Genomic DNA, 18,842 nt, shown 5'->3' with positions numbered 1-18,842 from the left:
ACCCCTGCTACACTCGCTCTTGTGCATGCACACACACACACCCCTGCTACACTCGCTCTTGTGCATGCACACACACACACCCCTGCTACACTCGCTCTTGTGCATGCACACACACACACCCCTGCTACACTCGCTCTTGTGCATGCACACACACACACCCCTGCTACACTCGCTCTTGTGCATGCACACACACACACCCCTGCTACACTCGCTCTTGTGCATGCACACACACACACCCCTGCTACACTCGCTCTTGTGCATGCGCACACACGCACACCCCTGCTACACTCGCTCTTGTGCATGCGCACACACGCACACCCCTGCTACACTCGCTCTTGTGCATGCGCACACACGCACACCCCTGCTACACTCGCTCTTGTGCATGCGCACACACGCACGCCCCTGCTACACTCGCTCTTGTGCATGCGCACACACGCACGCCCCTGCTACACTCGCTCTTGTGCATGCGCACACACGCACGCCCCTGCTACACTCGCTCTTGTGCATGCGCACACACGCACGCCCCTGCTACACTCGCTCTTGTGCATGCGCACACACGCACGCCCCTGCTACACTCGCTCTTGTGCATGCGCACACACGCACGCCCCTGCTACACTCGCTCTTGTGCATGCGCACACACGCACGCCCCTGCTACACTCGCTCTTGTGCATGCGCACACACGCACGCCCCTGCTACACTCGCTCTTGTGCATGCGCACACACGCACGCCCCTGCTACACTCGCTCTTGTGCATGCGCACACACGCACGCCCCTGCTACACTCGCTCTTGTGCATGCGCACACACGCACGCCCCTGCTACACTCGCTCTTGTGCATGCGCACACACGCACGCCCCTGCTACACTCGCTCTTGTGCATGCGCACACACGCACGCCCCTGCTACACTCGCTCTTGTGCATGCGCACACACGCACGCCCCTGCTACACTCGCTCTTGTGCATGCGCACACACGCACGCCCCTGCTACACTCGCTCTTGTGCATGCGCACACACGCACGCCCCTGCTACACTCGCTCTTGTGCATGCGCACACACGCACGCCCCTGCTACACTCGCTCTTGTGCATGCGCACACACGCACGCCCCTGCTACACTCGCTCTTGTGCATGCGCACACACGCACGCCCCTGCTACACTCGCTCTTGTGCATGCGCACACACGCACGCCCCTGCTACACTCGCTCTTGTGCATGCGCACACACGCACGCCCCTGCTACACTCGCTCTTGTGCATGCGCACACACGCACGCCCCTGCTACACTCGCTCTTGTGCATGCGCACACACGCACGCCCCTGCTACACTCGCTCTTGTGCATGCGCACACAGGCACGCCCCTGCTACACTCGCTCTTGTGCATGCGCACACAGGCACGCCCCTGCTACACTCGCTCTTGTGCATGCGCACACAGGCACGCCCCTGCTACACTCGCTCTTGTGCATGCGCACACAGGCACGCCCCTGCTACACTCGCTCTTGTGCATGCGCACACAGGCACGCCCCTGCTACACTCGCTCTTGTGCATGCGCACACAGGCACGCCCCTGCTACACTCGCTCTTGTGCATGCGCACACAGGCACGCCCCTGCTACACTCGCTCTTGTGCATGCGCACACAGGCACGCCCCTGCTACACTCGCTCTTGTGCATGCGCACACAGGCACGCCCCTGCTACACTCGCTCTTGTGCATGCGCACACAGGCACGCCCCTGCTACACTCGCTCTTGTGCATGCGCACACAGGCACGCCCCTGCTACACTCGCTCTTGTGCATGCGCACACAGGCACGCCCCTGCTACACTCGCTCTTGTGCATGCGCACACAGGCACGCCCCTGCTACACTCGCTCTTGTGCATGCGCACACAGGCACGCCCCTGCTACACTCGCTCTTGTGCATGCGCACACAGGCACGCCCCTGCTACACTCGCTCTTGTGCATGCGCACACAGGCACGCCCCTGCTACACTCGCTCTTGTGCATGCGCACACAGGCACGCCCCTGCTACACTCGCTCTTGTGCATGCGCACACAGGCACGCCCCTGCTACACTCGCTCTTGTGCATGCGCACACAGGCACGCCCCTGCTACACTCGCTCTTGTGCATGCGCACACAGGCACGCCCCTGCTACACTCGCTCTTGTGCATGCGCACACAGGCACGCCCCTGCTACACTCGCTCTTGTGCATGCGCACACAGGCACGCCCCTGCTACACTCGCTCTTGTGCATGCGCACACAGGCACGCCCCTGCTACACTCGCTCTTGTGCATGCGCACACAGGCACGCCCCTGCTACACTCGCTCTTGTGCATGCGCACACAGGCACGCCCCTGCTACACTCGCTCTTGTGCATGCGCACACAGGCACGCCCCTGCTACACTCGCTCTTGTGCATGCGCACACAGGCACGCCCCTGCTACACTCGCTCTTGTGCATGCGCACACAGGCACGCCCCTGCTACACTCGCTCTTGTGCATGCGCACACAGGCACGCCCCTGCTACACTCGCTCTTGTGCATGCGCACACAGGCACGCCCCTGCTACACTCGCTCTTGTGCATGCGCACACAGGCACGCCCCTGCTACACTCGCTCTTGTGCATGCGCACACAGGCACGCCCCTGCTACACTCGCTCTTGTGCATGCGCACACAGGCACGCCCCTGCACATCTACCGTCACTATCATTTTCAATTTGTTTTGCGCAGAAAACAAGTGCTCACACAGCTCTTTACATTAAAAAATAAAAAAGTTATAGAGTTTTGAAGGTGTGGAGTAAAAAATGAAAACTCAAAAATCTCCCCCAATGTTCTGATCACTGAAATTTGCCCTGTGTGGTGTTACTATCCAATATTTGCATGGATTGATCTCCTTTTTAATCATCAATATATTAACATGTTTAATTTTTTTTTTTCCCCTTTACCAGTCCACGACCTGCAAAGCTTTGGACTTGACAGTGTAAGTTCCCTTCTGATTTTATTATATAGGTGTAAATTCACACTAAGGTTGAGCTTCCAGTCTCTCAGCCTAATACCCTTTTGATTTGGAGGATTTTCCCGATGTCAGGATCCCTATCCCATCCTTTCCTGAGCTCCGTATACATTTATCGTAAAAAATAATGAAATATTATTGCCAAGTCCTCGTGCTGAGCAATTGCCCTGCCCATCGGCACTGATTTTCAGTTTCAATGAGCCATGAGGAATTGATTGGCTGCCAAAACACAGTTGTAAGTTATAATACTTAGGATGAAAAATCCTAAACGTAAACTATTTCCATCCCACAGATTAACATGACACATCATATAACTCATCTCTCCTTTGGAAGAGACTATCCAGGTCTGGTGAACCCTCTGGATGGGACGAGTGTGTCGGCCGTACAATGTGAGTGCACATCTTGTTCTATCAGTCTTGGTAGTGTCTTCTGGCTCAGTGTTTCCATGTAATTGTCAGACTCTCCGATGTGTCTTGCGTTACATTGTCGCTGCTCTTAAACAGTGATTTCCACCAATGTTATAGATAAAATACTGTAGTCGTACAAGAGCAAGTACTGCCCTGTTTTCCTCATGATTACATCTTTGTGGCAGATTTTCTGTGCCAATTCCATATTACAATCGTAGAAGGATGCTAGCTGTAGTATGTATCAGACGCTCTGCTCTTCTAGGGTATAGAAAGGTTTTGGATACTTTATACAGTGACATTTTGTAATCAAAATTCATCATGATAAACCAGGGACATAACTCATAGATCCAGGTACCATGACTGGGGTCATCTTCTTATATCTGTTATCTATGGCCAGTGGCGTAACTAGAGTCCACTGGGCCCCGGGACAAAATTCCTAATGGGGCCCCCCCTCCCCAACTATACCTAAAAAAAAAAAAAAAAAAACTCAAAACCCTTTCTGCTAACCGATATTTCAGTGATTATTACATATTCTGCCCCCCACAATTAATTATTACGATCTCTCCCCCCACAATGAATTATTACATATTCTGCCCCCCCCCCACAATGAATTATTACAATCTCTCCCCCCACAATGAATAATTACATATTCTGCCCCCCCCACAATGAATTATTACATATTCTGCCCCCCCCCACAATGAATTATTACATATTCTGCCCCCCCCCCCACAATGAATTATTACATATTCTGCCCCCCACAATGAATTATTACATATTCTGCCCCCCACAATGAATTATTACATATTCTGCCCCCCCCCACAATGAATAATTACATATTCTGCCCCCCCCCCACAATTAATTATTACATATTCTTCCTCCCCCACACAATTAATTATTACATTTTCTTCCCCCCCCCCACAATGAATTATTACAATCTCTCCCCCCCCCCCACAATGAATTATTACAATCTCTCCCCCCACAATGAATAATTACATATTCTGCCCCCCCCCACAATGAATAATTACATATTCTGCCCCCCCCCACAATGAATAATTACATATTCTGCCCCCCCCACAATTAATTATTACATATTCTTCCTCCCCCCCACAATTAATTATTACAATCTCTCCCCCCCCCACAATGAATTATTACAATCTCTCCCCCCCCACAATGAGTTATTACATATTCTGCCCCCCCCCACCACAATGAATTATTACATATTCTGCCCCCCCCCACCACAATGAATTATTACATATTCTGCCCCCCCCACCACAATGAATTATTACATATTCTGCCCCCCCCCACCACAATGAATTATTACATATTCTGCCCCCCCCCCACCACAATGAATTATTACATATTCTGCCCCCCCCCCACCACAATGAATTATTACATATTCTGCCCCCCCCACCACAATGAATTATTACATATTCTGCCCCCCCCCACAATTAATTATTACATATTTCCATAGCGTCCCCCATGACGGCCCCAACTGGAGGATGACCCTTGACCTCTGTAGGGACAGGAAGCAGAGAGGTTAAATACCCCACCCCGGCATCCGTACACCAGTGGCTTCCTGTCCCTACACAGGGCAGGGAGTAGAGAGAAGTCTCTCCTCATCCCCAGTAGTTGGGACGGTGAGGGGGGACCAGTGTGGCGCAGGGAATCGTCCCTTACCCTAAGGCAGTCTCGGCCTCGATCGGACTTCGGTCCTTTCCTCTGCCACAAGACAGAGATGCCTTCTTCTCCGGCTCTGCCCGCGGCTCTGCGCAGCTAAGGACACCCGGAGCGTGTCCATCGCGGCGGTCACGTGGGCCGGCCGCCGTCCGACTCTGGTGACGACTTCCGCCGGAAATGACGGGACCGGATGTGACGTCACGATGGCGCGACCCGGAAGCAGGAGCGTGGAGCGGTAAGCTTGAAAAAGCAGGTATTCACGTTGATCTGAGGTCTAATAGTCGCACTCTGGTCCTGACGAGAGTAGTCGCTAGAATCGGACGCTATTTTGAGCATTTTCCAGCCAACAAGGTCGGTTAACATGCTGTATGGTTGCCTCATATGTGTCATATGTGTTATATACAATTCAGGTCTATATAGACATGTGTATATCTTTCTTAGGGGCTTGTGCTGTGTAACCCTCAAGATACCTCAGGTACTCCTTTGTTATATTCCACTTGATTAAATGTCACAGTCTATCTCACATTTCTATAAATGTTTAGGCTTGCTGATATCAGTGGTCCCACAATTGGGAATATGGAGACACATGGCATGGAGGCTTCAAGTCTGGACCTCATATCCTTGAACCCTGTAAGTAGGGTCAACCGGGGATAGGGTGGTGGGTCACCCACATGTCCCTATATTTTCACATGAGGTGTCGGTTATGGACTAATTACCTCTCCTTCTCCTTGGCAGGAGCCCAGGGAAAAGGAGAAGGATAAAGGGAGAGCTAAAGATCAGTCCGGCACAAAGAAAACCACTTCCAGAAAGTGTAATATGTGCTTAGAGAAACTCCCTACGGACTATAAAAAGCCGGTCTGTAAAACCTGCGTAGATAATCTACTCAGAGAAGAGAGAACCTCATTTGTGGATGAAATGCGTAGCTTTATCAGAGAAGAAGTTAAAACATCTATAGCATCATCCATAACAGCTTTCATACCTCAGGAGCCTCCACATAAAAAACAAAGAGTTATAGAATCCATGTCAGATTATACATCAGACTCAGAAGGGACCAAGGAGTCTACGGATATGGAGCCCGGTCCCTCAAATTCAGCCAGTAAGATGGAGTCGAGATATTTGTTAGCATCCGAAGATCTGGAACCCTTATTAAAAGCTATGAGGGATACCCTCAAAATTGAGGAAATAGAAGAGACCAAATCTATTCAGGATGAATTATTCGGACTTCTTAAAGTTAAGAAGAGGCGAGTGTTTCCCATAAATGACACTCTTAAGGAACTAATACTAGAAGAATGGAGAGAACCGGAGAACAAAATCTCCATATCTAGAGAATTTAAAAGTCGTCTGTCCTTTGATGAAACAGAAGCCAAAATTTGGAACACTACCCCTAAGGTAGACATCCAGGTCACAAAAATGACCAAGAAGACGGACCTCCCGTTTGAGGATGCAATCCAGTTAAGAGATCCCCTGGATAGAAAGGCGGACAGCCTTCTAAAGAAGACATGGGAGTGTGCCATGTTAAACCTAAAATCAAATATTGCCACAACATCCATGGCACGGACTCTCTTTCATTGGATTACCGAACTGGAGGGTCATGTCAGAGACGGTACTCCTAGGGAGATGCTATTGAGTACATTTTCAACATTGAGAGCAGCCACCGCCTTCATCGCAGATGCCTCAGCGGAAGGAGTTAGAATAAGTGCCAAGGAAGGGGCACTATCAAATTCAGTTAGAAGATCACTTTGGCTTCGCCAGTGGACGGGCGATTTCAGATCGAAGTCAAAATTATGTGGTATTCCATTTGAAGGGGAATACCTATTCGGTTCCGAACTTGACACGCTGTTGGAAAAAGCGGCAGACAGAAAGAAAGGGTTTCCGGAATCCAGAAGTAACCAAAGAAAGCAGCCCTTTCGAGACTCCAAGGACAGAAAACAGCCCTATAGAGGGAAAGGCAAACAGGGCAGGTGGAGCTACCCTAAAGGAGGGAGAGGAAGAGGCTTCCTTCTCAGTGCCAGCAACTCGGCCCCAGCGTTTAGAAAACAATGACGCCAGGGTGGGGGGAAGACTATTGAAGTTCCACTTCCAGTGGACTCAGATAACATCAAATCCCTGGATACTAAGTATTCTTCGGGAAGGTTATCATCTAGAACTAACCTCTCTTCCCCCCAGAAAATTTGTTTTGACAGAGCAGCCCTCAGGAAACCTCTCAAACTCGCTGTGGTCAGAGATACAAAAGCTCATTCAATTGGATGTCATCATCCCAGTACCTCAGACACAGTTAAAAGAAGGACACTACTCTCCCCTCTTCTTGATAAAAAAACCAAATGGCTCTTTCAGGATGATATGCAACCTGAAGAATCTGAACAAGTACATACGATATCGAAAGTTCAAGATGGAAACAGTGAGCTCGGCAGCAGTTCTGATCCAACCAGGAGCGTCTATGTGTACGATAGATCTGAGGGACGCATATTACCATGTGCCAATACATCAAAAATCTCAAAAATTCCTCAGATTCGCAGTACGATCACCTTGGGGAGAAGAGGTCCACTATCAGTACAAGGCGCTGCCTTTTGGGATTTCTTCGGCCCCCAGGACATTCACAAAGATCATGATCGAGGTGATAGCTTTCTTGAGGCGGAAAGGGATTCTAGTCATCCCCTACCTGGACGATCTGTTACTGGTGGCCAGTTCGAAACAAGAGCTTATACACCACCGAGATTTCACAATGAGGATCCTTCATCAGTTAGGATGGATAATAAACCTGGAAAAGTCCAAACTAAACCCAAGTACAGAGGTTGTGTTTCTAGGAACGTTATTAGATTCGATACAGCAGATGTCCTTCTTACCGCCAGAGAAAGCAATGAGACTAATGCAACATGTCATATTGTTTCAAAAAAGAAGTCATTGCACGATAAGGGAAGCCATGAGGATACTGGGCCTTATGACATCTTCCATACAGAGTGTACAGTGGAGCCAGAGTCACACCAGAGTCCTTCAAAGTTGGATATTGGCCTCCTGGGACAAAGATCCCCAACATCTAAATCAAAAGGTCCAGATTCCGGAAGCTGTCAAGCAATCCCTGGAGTGGTGGATAGATACTTCCAACCTGGGAAGAGGGATATCATGGCATCCCTGGCCAGTGATAAATATCCGGACGGACGCAAGTCAGTCAGGATGGGGAGCGGACATAGCAGGCCTTCCCGTTCAAGGTCTTTGGCCGTCCTCGACCAGATCCCGTTCCTCGAACTTCCGAGAACTGAGAGCTGTTCTAGAGACCTTAAGAGCAAGTGCTCAAAGCCTGAGGGGAAAACATGTAAAAATTTATTCAGACAACACCACCACGGTGGCTTATCTCCGTCATCAGGGGGGTACCAGGAACCCCGATCTCCTCAGTCTTTCAGACGAGATATTCATCTGGGCAGAAACCAACATCCGCTCTCTTTCAGCCACCCATCTAAAAGGAGAATTGAATCAAGTAGCGGACTATCTCAGTCGTCAGACGATAGACCACAACGAGTGGTGTCTAAACGAGAACATCTTTTCAAGTCTCATACAAAAATGGGGACAACCAGTGACAGATCTTTTTGCCACCAGCAAAAATACAAAAGTTCCTCATTTCTTCTCTCTGGATCCAAATACTCCGGTTTGCCAAAGGGATGCCTTCAGCCAGTCCTGGAGCGGACCTCTAATGTACGCATTTCCTCCTATACCTCTCATAGCGAGAGTGATTCAGAAGATCAGAGAGGACCAAGCAAAGGTTATACTCATTGTTCCCTGGTGGCCAAAGAGGAACTGGTTTCCATGGCTAGGAAAGATGGCATTGGAAGGACCTGTCATGCTGGAACCTCTAAACAACCTTCTGTTCCAGGGTCCAGTGTACCATCCAGATCCACAGGCTCTCCGGCTCTCGGCTTGGATCCTGAAAGGCAATTGCTGATATCCAGGGGACTATCAAACAAGGTAATTTCCACACTCAAAGCGAGCCGCAAACCAGTTACCCACAAAATCTATGCCAGGATATGGGGAAGATTTGTGTCTTTTTGTGGCAGGACTCCTCCTAACCAAATGTCCCCTAATGTCTCACAGGTGCTCGACTTCCTGCAAGCAGGGTTTGACAAGGGCCTTAAGACGAATTCCTTAAAAGTCCAGATTTCAGCCCTCAGTGCCTTTTTCGACACCCCATTAGCCGAAAATAGATGGATCCAAAGGTTTGTCAAAGCTACGGCTAGACTAAGACCTCAAATAAAACAGAATATCCCCAATTGGGATCTTTCATTAGTACTGGATTATCTCACAAAAATACCGTTTGAACCTCTGGAGTCGGTCAAGCTTAGAGAGTTAACGCTAAAACTCACCTTTCTCATAGCCATAACAACAGCTAGGCGTTTGGGTGAGATCCAGAGTTTGTCTATTAAAGAACCTTATCTTAAAATATGTGAAGATAAGATTGTACTAATGTTAGATAAAGCCTTTACTCCCAAAGTAGCTTCATCTTTTCATCGTAACCAAGAGATTATTCTGCCTTCCTTCTGTCAGAATCCAAAACATCCCAGAGAACAGGAGTGGCATACGCTAGATGTCAGAAGATACCTGCTACATTATCTGGAAGTCACCAAATCCTGGAGAAAAGACAACAACATTCTCCTACAATTTAGAGGAAAGTGCAAGGGCAGAAAAGCTTCAAAGGCATCCATCGCCAGGTGGATAAGAACAGTCATCAAAGAAGCTTATGATGCCAACAACCTGGACATTTCAGGGACTATTAGGGCCCACTCGACCCGAGGAGTGGCAGCCTCCTGGGCGGAAAAACGGGGCGCCTCGTTAGAGGACATATGTAGAGCAGCTACCTGGTCTACTCATCTAACTTTTGCCAAACACTATAGGCTAGATGTTCAAAGTGCTAGAGACCAGTCCTTCGGAAGGAAGGTCTTACAAGCTGTTGTCCCACCCTAATTATTTATCTGGTACATCTCCAGTTGGGGCCGTCATGGGGGACGCTATGGAAAAGGAGAATTATTCTCACCGTTAATTCGGTTTCCATTAGTCCACCATGACGGCCCATATATATTTCCCACCCTGTAATTTGGAAAAAGTTAAAATTGCCTATTTGTTCTGTGTGCATCGATAACATACAATAAATGGGTTGCATCCAAGGCCGGTGTAGTTATTTAGAAGCCACTGGTGTACGGATGCCGGGGTGGGGTATTTAACCTCTCTGCTTCCTGTCCCTACAGAGGTCAAGGGTCATCCTCCAGTTGGGGCCGTCATGGTGGACTAATGGAAACCGAATTAACGGTGAGAATAATTCTCCTTTTTCCCCCAATTAATTACCACATATTCTTGCCCAACCAAGCCCCCCCCCCCCCCCATGAGTTATCAGATCAAATTAATGATTTTATAAAATAAGCCCCATTAAAAAAAAAAAAACCCTATACTCACCTCTGGCTGCGGATCCTGCGTCTCCTATCTTCTTGTCGCGGGCAGGAAGGGGTGCGCGGCAGCGTGATGACGTCATCACGCAGCCGCGCATCCCAGTTCATGGAGCGATGTGCGCCGGGGTGGTTTTCCGGCCACATCGCTCCAGTAACAGTGCTCGAGCGGCCGCTTACTGCCGCATCAGGCGCTATACAGTGACGGGCAGGAGCTTTCTGTCCGGACGGACGGAGGCCCCTGCCCGACTGCCAGTGGCTTATCGACCGCGGTCGCCATTGAGACGGTCGTCCGGGCCCCCCCGTCCGATGGGCCCGGTCTCAATGGCGACCGCTGCGACCGCGGTCGGTACGCCACTGTCTATGGCCTCCTTCCTTCTAAAATGATGCTGCTGAGTCAGAAGGTCTCTGAGCTGGGCATTACCAAAGCCCCACCATGCTCTAGCTTCAAAGACTGTTACACTGCCTTCAACACTTACCCCATCCCTCTGTGTGATGTAATCTCACAGGGGGAAATGCTTCTGCGCAGTGTAACAGCCTTTGAAGCTACAGTAACTGTACCCAGAACCCTCCAGGGTCATTAGCATCATTTTAAAAGATGATTTTAGAAGAAAGGAGGCCATGGATTTCCACAGTCCCGGTGCCTGGTTCTGAGTACGTGCCAATGGTTTATCATGATGGATTTTGATGGTAGATTTCCTTTAATATCTCTTAAAGATTTACTCATTTTGCAAGTAAAGAATTTCTCAATTTTCAACTTTTTTTTCATTTCATATGTTTTTTTCTTTCCCTATAGCATCTATGATGTTTCAATACTTTGTCAAAATTGTGCCAACAGTATATGTGAAAGTAGATGGGGAGGTAAGTAAATTAAGCTCTTCTCATCCAATAATGTATGATTAGAATGTCGAGTTTGGCAGTACTGACCAACCATCTAAAGCTACAGGAGGATTCCCAACATATCCTTACAATGTAAAGCAGCAGTGTATCCCACTCTATGCTCATACAGTGGGATGCGTCCTCCAGTTCCACACCCACCCCAAAAAAAAAAAGCAAGGCAGAGGGGTTAAGATAGGCAGTAGCCAGTGATTTGCAGCTGATGATTGTCTGGGTGTCGCCCAACTGAAGTAACTGTCCTCATATGGATAGGGAAGTTCCCACAGCGTGCGCTCAGCTTCGGCCAGGTATGGATGCCATATAGTTGCATCTGTCTCTCCAGCAAGAGGCAGGATAAAAAAAAATGCAGCTTGCTGCTTCTTTCCATCCTGTTTCCTGCTGGACGCACCGTACACTGTGCAGGTGGAGGTACAAAGGAGAGCTCCTTCAGCCAGTATAAGTCTATGTACACATACACACTGAACATGTCCAAAAATCTAGCAGAACGTGTAACCACTGTTGGGTTGAAGTTGCATGCCCATGTCTTTTCTGCTCTTATGGATGTGTATTCTGCAAGCTTCCTCTCCCCGTCAGTACATGCAGTGCGCTCTGCCAAGCATGCATGTGTACAGGGGAGTTGCTAGAGATAAGAAAGTTAGACATAGTGGGGGTCATTTACTAAGGGCCCGTTTCGCGTTTTCTCGGCGTGTTACCCGAATATTTCCGATTTGCGGCGATTGTACCTGAATTGCCCCGGGATTTTGGCGCACGCGATCGAATTGTGTCGCATTGGCGCCGGCATGCGCGCGACGGAAATCGGGGGGGGGCGTGGCCGAACTAAAACCCGACTTATTCGGAAAAACCGCCGCATTTAAAAACCGGAAATGTGTCGCTTGGGAAGCGCTTACCTTCACCTGGTCCAGCTCGGTGCATTCCGACGCGTCCAGATGCTTTTCAGCGCAGCAGCGCCACCTGGTGGACAGCGGAGGAACTACCTTCATAAATCCCGGCCGGACCCGAATCCACCGCAGAGAACGCGCCGCTGGATCGTGAATGGCCCGGGTAAGTAAATCTGCCCCAATGAGTTCAGCAAATGAAGTAAGAATATATTTGCTTTTCCCCCCCAGGTATTACGCACCAATCAGTTTTCAGTGACCAGACATGAAAAGATTGCAAATGGTCTGATTGGGGATCAGGGTCTTCCGGGGGTGTTCGTCCTCTATGAGTTGTCTCCTATGATGGTAAAACTTACGGAAAAGCACAGGTGAGAGAGCGGCCGGGAGTGGGGGGCGTCGCTGTGTGCTCCGGGGGTTCTAGAATTCACTCCTGTATCATATATTTTACTCCTTATTCCAGATCATTCACCCACTTTTTAACCGGAGTCTGTGCCATTATCGGAGGAGTGTTCACAGGTAAGTGCTACCCTGATGCCAGGAATATTGTCGCACATCCTGCAGATTGTAAATAAGAGGGTTTTCTAGGTTATAGCACTATTTTAACCCCTAAAAGACAGCTTATTTGCATTTCTGTTTTTACTCTGCTCCCTTCTCAAGCCGTAACTTTTTAAAATGGATTTATTTTTTTGTTTTTATTTTTATTTACAATGGGCTTGTTATCTGCGAGACAAATGGTATATTCTAGTTTATTTAATCCGCGCCATGTACCATATTTTTCGGACTAAGGCGCACCATCAATAAATGCTTGCTAAAATCTAGGATCATATATAAGGCGCACCGGATTAAAAGGCGCATTGGATTATAACGTGCAGCGCAATAAATGACCAGCAGGTGGCAGACCTGTGCAAAGTTCAAGGCAGTACGTGTTGTCTGTACAGTGTGGTTCATATATAAGGCGCACCAGACTATTAGGTGCACCGACACCCATCATTTTTATGGAGCTTTGTCATGTCATTTTTTTTTGTGGGATCGGATGACTTTTTCATTGAATTAAAAGTGATCCAAAGGTTGTACAGTTTTCAAAATTATATCAAATTTTTACTGGAGGTAAAATAGCGAAAAAGTGTCGATTCAGACATTTAGGCACTATTTTCCGTTAAGCGGGTTAACGCCAGGAATAATTATTTTTATGTTTTGATAGATCAGACATTTTGGGATGTTGGGATAACCTAATAATGTGTTTGTTATCCATGACCTTCCTTCCATAATCAAGTTTTATCATTATGCTAAGGAGCCCTAACTTCCCAGAACCCTTATGTGCCTCAGTAGTCTTTCAAGCTCATTACCATAATTTTAAAAGTAGATTTTAGAAGGCAGGAGGCCATGGATAACACATATAAGGAGATTACCGCAGTCCCGGTGCCTGGATCTATGAGTAATGTCCCTGGTTTATCATGGTGGATTTTCATGGGAGATTTCCTTTAAAGCTGCAGTCATTAATCTGCAGTTCCCTGTGAATGTTTTTCGATGTGTTACAGTGATATATATATATATATGGTTTTTGTTAGCTCTGTTCTCATTCTTTACTTTCACTCTCAGTTGCAGGACTTATCGATTCTCTCATCTACCACTCCACACGAGCCATCCAGAAGAAAATCGAACTTGGCAAAACCACATAATGGCCGGCGACTGGGTAATCTGCACAATGGAAATCGGGAAGGGGATGTGTTGTCTTTCTAGGCAAAACGCCATGAAGCAGTTTTTATGTCTCTAGCTGGAGCCTGCGTTGTTTCCCACGGAAATATTTTACGCCCCAACACGCCATGAACTGAGGCGGCTTCCAGCTGGGTCATGCTGTGTCACTGGTGAGGACTTGTGTCATCTCATCTTGCCTGGCGGTGACTGCAGTTCTCTCCCGGCGATGTATTTGGTGGATGATAATGTTTGGTTTTCTATGACTCTGAAGCCTCGGCTGCTGTTCTCCTCCAGCCGGAGAAATGGCTTCCACTGCCCAGGGTTGTGCCCCTGCTGCTTCTCTCAGCAGGTGACATGGAGCGTCTGCTCTTCACATTAAAGCAGATGTCGTGTATTTTTTAACCAATGACTACAAGAAGGTGACTGTAATTGTGGATCTCATCATTGCTGTACAGCTATTAAATTAACAGAATGAATGTTTCTTTTATGTTGGTGTAAGAAGCTGATTCCTTTCCTTACATGTGCAGTATTTGCAACTGGGCTCTTAGTTTTTTTTTTTTTTTTTTTTTTTTTTTTAATTCTACCTTTTTTGGAGATAACCCAGAGACGGCTGGATATTACACAGAAATGTGTAGTAACAATTTTTACAGAATAAAAGAGGCGGGCATAGGTAAAAAGAGATGTTCTTTAAAAATGATGTAAATGCTGCCAAGTTTAGGTAACATATTTTTCTGATGAAAAATCAAATCCTTTGATTTTCTCCGAAAATAAAAAGTTGCGCCTTATATATGAACCGTACTTACAGACAACAGCTGCCTTCAACTGTGCACAGGTCTGCCACCTGCTGGTCATTCATTATTATAATCAGGTGCGCCTTATTTATGAACTTAGACGTTTTAGCAGGCATTTATTGATGGTGCGCCTTATAATCCGAAAAATACTGTAAATTTTTCTGTCCGAAGCCAAGCTAAAAAATGAGAGGTGCAGACAATGACAATTCTAAACTACTCTGAATTCGGCATTTGATAAATCTGTTCATCTCGCTGTGCAACATGCAACGCGGTGGACGGGTGAAACATAAATCACCTGCGCCAGACTTCTGCCAAATTAAAGTCTAAAACACCTTGCAATGCAATTATGAAGGCTTTAAGAACTTTTTTTTTTTTTTTTTGACACTTTTCCGACTCCTCTGACAAGGGTTGCATAGTTGGACAAAAAACAGGCTGTGCAGATAAGAAATAGTCTGTGTGCTAAAAAAGAAATAAGGGCGCACCACAGCTGCTTTGAGGGTCTCCTGCTTGTATCTCTCTGCTCCGCTTCTGGATTCTCCTTTTTCCAATGCAGCCTGCGATTCTGGGCAGCTGCTCTCTGCCCCACTTCTGTTACATGTGACCAGAGCTATTACTGGGTGGTAGATTTAAATATGGAAGCTCTCAAATCAAGTAGCTCTGTTTTGGTCCACCTCCAACCAACCACAACCTGTGTAATTGCCTCTTAGGATTAACCAGCTTATAGCGTTGCCTCTTCTGTGTGAACATGAATTCGGATGAAGAAGTCGATAGAGAGGACCCATCGGTAACCGACTGCACATGACCCAATGGGGGGGGATTTAACAATTGTGTCTCAGGTTCCGCCAATTTCTAGCTGAAAAACACTTGTCTTTTGCTGCGCCAGATTTATCACAGTGATGATGAATTCTGGTGCAGCATTAGACTGTCGGTTCCTACTTTAGTTGGCCTAAACTGTGCTCCAGAATTTTGGCAACACAGACGATTCCCCACAAGCCACGCCCTTTCTTGCGAGGCCACGCCCATCTCCCAGGGGCCACACCCCTTGATCGGACAAAAAAAGTCTAAAAGCCTTTAAAATCCCTTCCACCACAGTTAGACACAAAAGCACCAGAATTGTGGCACAAGTGGCTGATTTAAAGGGTTCTGATGGTATATTTATTCCTGGTTTATTTTCTGGAGTGAAGAAGCTGAGAGAAGAAAAGCATCTAGAAATCCTCCATGTTTGGTACAACGCAGGCATTTATCCAGAGAAACGCATGCAGTTCTGTAAAAAGCGACTCAATCTCCCGGTACTTCTGCAATTTATGTCTCTGATCTCAGGAAAACCCCTAAACCCTTTGGAGAATATAGATCCTTAAATTCGTTAAGATCCGCAATGGAGGTTGAGGAGGTAAAGGAACAAAAATCCAATTAGGATATAATGTTTCAGGGGCTGGGTGAAAAACCAAAGAGTCTTTCCTGTTCATAAATATGTTATGTCTCTAATTACTGATGAGTGGAAAAATCAGGAAAGGAGCAGTTAGTCTTGGGATTGGGCACCTAAAGCAGATGTGGCTCTATCCAACGTTTCAGTGAAATCCTGCTAGTGTTTGAAGTTTCAGGTTTTTAAAGGGAACCTGCTATTAAGAACGGTCACAGTAAACCTTACTCGCCCTCCTTCCTCAGTGCCTTTGTTGAAAAGTACAGTGCAGAAGTCCTAGCTTATATCTGCCTCCTTCCACCAGTAAAATCATTCCCCAAACGTTTTCTGCCTGTATCTATGTTGGCATCCTCATCTCCGCTTGGCTCCGCCCAAAGATGGGTGCATGGAATGGTGAAAAAAAAAATTCATGCTGTGGGAGGGACAGCATTTTCGTAAGGACAGGAAGTGGACAGAGAGCACTTCCTGTCAGCTCGGGCTTAGATAAGAAGAGACACAGAGTTGTCAATCAAAAGAAGGAGGTGAGGTTCACTGGAAGCCTGAATAAAACCTGATTCTACTATTTATATCAGGTAATTTCAGTCCTATATCTTTTAATAGTGGCCAATTACATACTAGAAGACTCCAACTCTGAAGGTAATGTCTGACTACGGCAGAAGCTTTCAGAAACGGACAAGGCAGTAAGTGCAGTTGCTCACCAATGGAGTTGGCCTTCAAAGTTTTTTCCATGGAAGCAATAAGTATAAAATCTAATACAAATAATATAATACCCTCTACCTGCAAGTAATAGTTTACAGGAAAAGAAGTATAAAATCTCTCTTCCTATATAAAATATAAATGGAGACTTCCTAAGCCATTGTCGGTTAAATCGAGGGGAATGAAGTCTCCAATAGAAAAATTTTGTCAAGATAACCAAACTTTGGAGGACCCCAGGAATAGATTTATTTGCAGCCAGATGGAGAAATTCTGCTTGTTGAATCCTCGAAACAAACCCTGAGGGCTGGATGCTCTATTGCGTCGTTGGGACTCCAGACCTGCATATGCGTTCCCTCCTCTGTTACTTCAGAGGGTGCTGAAGACATAGACAAGACCATGCAAAGATCATTCTAATAGCCCTGTTGTGGACCAGGAGAGCAGTGTGGTTTTCGGGCCTGAGAGATCTATCATCATCAGACCTGTGGATTGTAGTGGACATGAAGACCTCCTGAGCAAGGGCTCAGTTTATCATACACAAGTCGACAATCTCAACCTATCAGCCTGGATTTTGAAAGGCTAATACTGTCACCACATTTGCACATATACGGCTAGTGACAGGTTCCTATAGATCCCTAATAACTGACCCCCTTCTTTTAGCTAAAAATAGTTTCCCCCACATCCACATATATCAAATTTTATCTTATGTTATCTGGCATCAGAGGGGGTGTGTCCTGCTTGGCCTCCCATTTACTCCGCCTTATGCCTCCTTACTGTTCAGAAGTTGATGTCACTCTGGTCACATGACATTATCTCATGTCTTTTAGCCTCTTAACAATGGCAAAATGTACCCCATGTATGTATCTGACCACATGAAGTCACAGCAGCCTCTATGGACTTCTTCTCCTCCTCATCCTCCATGGAGGCTGCTGTGACTTCATGTAATCACATACATGGTGTACAGTTTGCTATTGTTAGAAGGCTAAAGGACCTGTAATAATGTAATCACTCTGGTCCCATGACCTGAATGTAACACAAGGCACCATGTAAGAGTAAATAGAGCTTTATATGTCTGTAGTTGAATATTAGCAGACGGTCACTAAGTACAAGGAAGTGGGGCAGTAGTTTAAAGAGGCACAGAGCTGTCAGTCAAAATAATGGGGCGTGGTTCACTGCCAGCCTGGGAGAGAGAAGAGTCACAGCCAACAGACAGTCAGATAAGCTAATTTCCATATCAGAAAAACGTCTGTAATTAAGGTACAGAGCCCCACTGGCAGCTAATTTTAGGTGAAATGGGGAGGACTTGTAACCCTTCATGAGAAGGCATTGCTACTCAGGGAGTGGTCAAAATCTGGTGACAGGTCCTCTTTAAAAAATAAAAAATTTCCAGTGAGGTTATAAATACCCTTCAGAAAAGGGACACGTCTTCTCGGAAAGGCTTTTAAGAGTTTTGTCCTGAGATAAATCTGGATGAACCCAAAGAGTAAAGAGACGTGGTCCCTCCTTGGAATTTCTCTTGAATCCTTGACTTGCGCTTCATTGACACCAATTGACAAGATTTCTGACAAATAGCTTGTGTTATTTCTTATACCCATTATGTCAGCTAGGAGGGTAGGGGACACTTCATCTCTCTTGTGAATCGCCTTAAACTAAGGTTCTAGATGGCAGTCTCTTGTTATATCATTTCTGTTTGATACTTCAGGTACAGGTAGAAGCAGTTCTGACAGATTTGCTCATTCTTAGGAACCTAGCGAGGACAGACTTGTGAAGTTATTCGTCTGACAAGGCTTTTTAGCTCACAGGGGGATATGCCCCGGGTAAATCCCCTATTATTGTCCTGGTAGGTTTCTGGTTTCCTAAATTCTTTATTTTTGTCAAATGCTGGAATAATGAGAGAGAATTTTCAAGGTATTTTATTACTCTCTGCAAATTCAAAAGTTTATATGCATGTAGATTACTATGCCTTAACATTCAAAT

General features: G+C 46.9%; 2 protein-coding genes across 3 annotated transcripts in view; both read left to right on the top strand.

Annotated features, from left to right (window-relative positions):
• The window catches only part of ERGIC3 (ERGIC and golgi 3), a 29,238-nt gene extending 14,790 nt beyond the window's left edge, over positions 1 to 14,448 (top strand). For both annotated transcript variants that reach the window (XM_072112228.1, XM_072112227.1), the window contains 6 exons: positions 2,920 to 2,951; positions 3,277 to 3,373; positions 11,291 to 11,355; positions 12,498 to 12,634; positions 12,727 to 12,782; positions 13,866 to 14,448. In XM_072112228.1, the coding sequence (XP_071968329.1) occupies positions 2,920 to 2,951; positions 3,277 to 3,373; positions 11,291 to 11,355; positions 12,498 to 12,634; positions 12,727 to 12,782; positions 13,866 to 13,945 (467 nt within the window). In that variant the 3' untranslated portion in view covers positions 13,946 to 14,448. The remainder of the gene's footprint in view (positions 1 to 2,919; positions 2,952 to 3,276; positions 3,374 to 11,290; positions 11,356 to 12,497; positions 12,635 to 12,726; positions 12,783 to 13,865) is intronic.
• Positions 4,874 to 7,111, top strand: LOC140064904 (uncharacterized). Its single transcript, XM_072112226.1, has 2 exons — positions 4,874 to 5,698; positions 5,804 to 7,111. The coding sequence occupies exons 1-2, from the start codon at positions 5,603 to 5,605 to the stop codon at positions 7,109 to 7,111; spliced, it is 1,404 nt and encodes a 467-aa protein (XP_071968327.1). The 5' UTR covers positions 4,874 to 5,602.
• Positions 14,449 to 18,842: the final 4,394 nt, after the last annotated feature.

Source organism: Engystomops pustulosus, chromosome 6 (assembly GCF_040894005.1).
Source record: "Engystomops pustulosus chromosome 6, aEngPut4.maternal, whole genome shotgun sequence".
NCBI lineage: Eukaryota > Metazoa > Chordata > Amphibia > Anura > Leptodactylidae > Engystomops > Engystomops pustulosus.
This window is presented reverse-complemented; position numbering and strand designations above follow the sequence as displayed.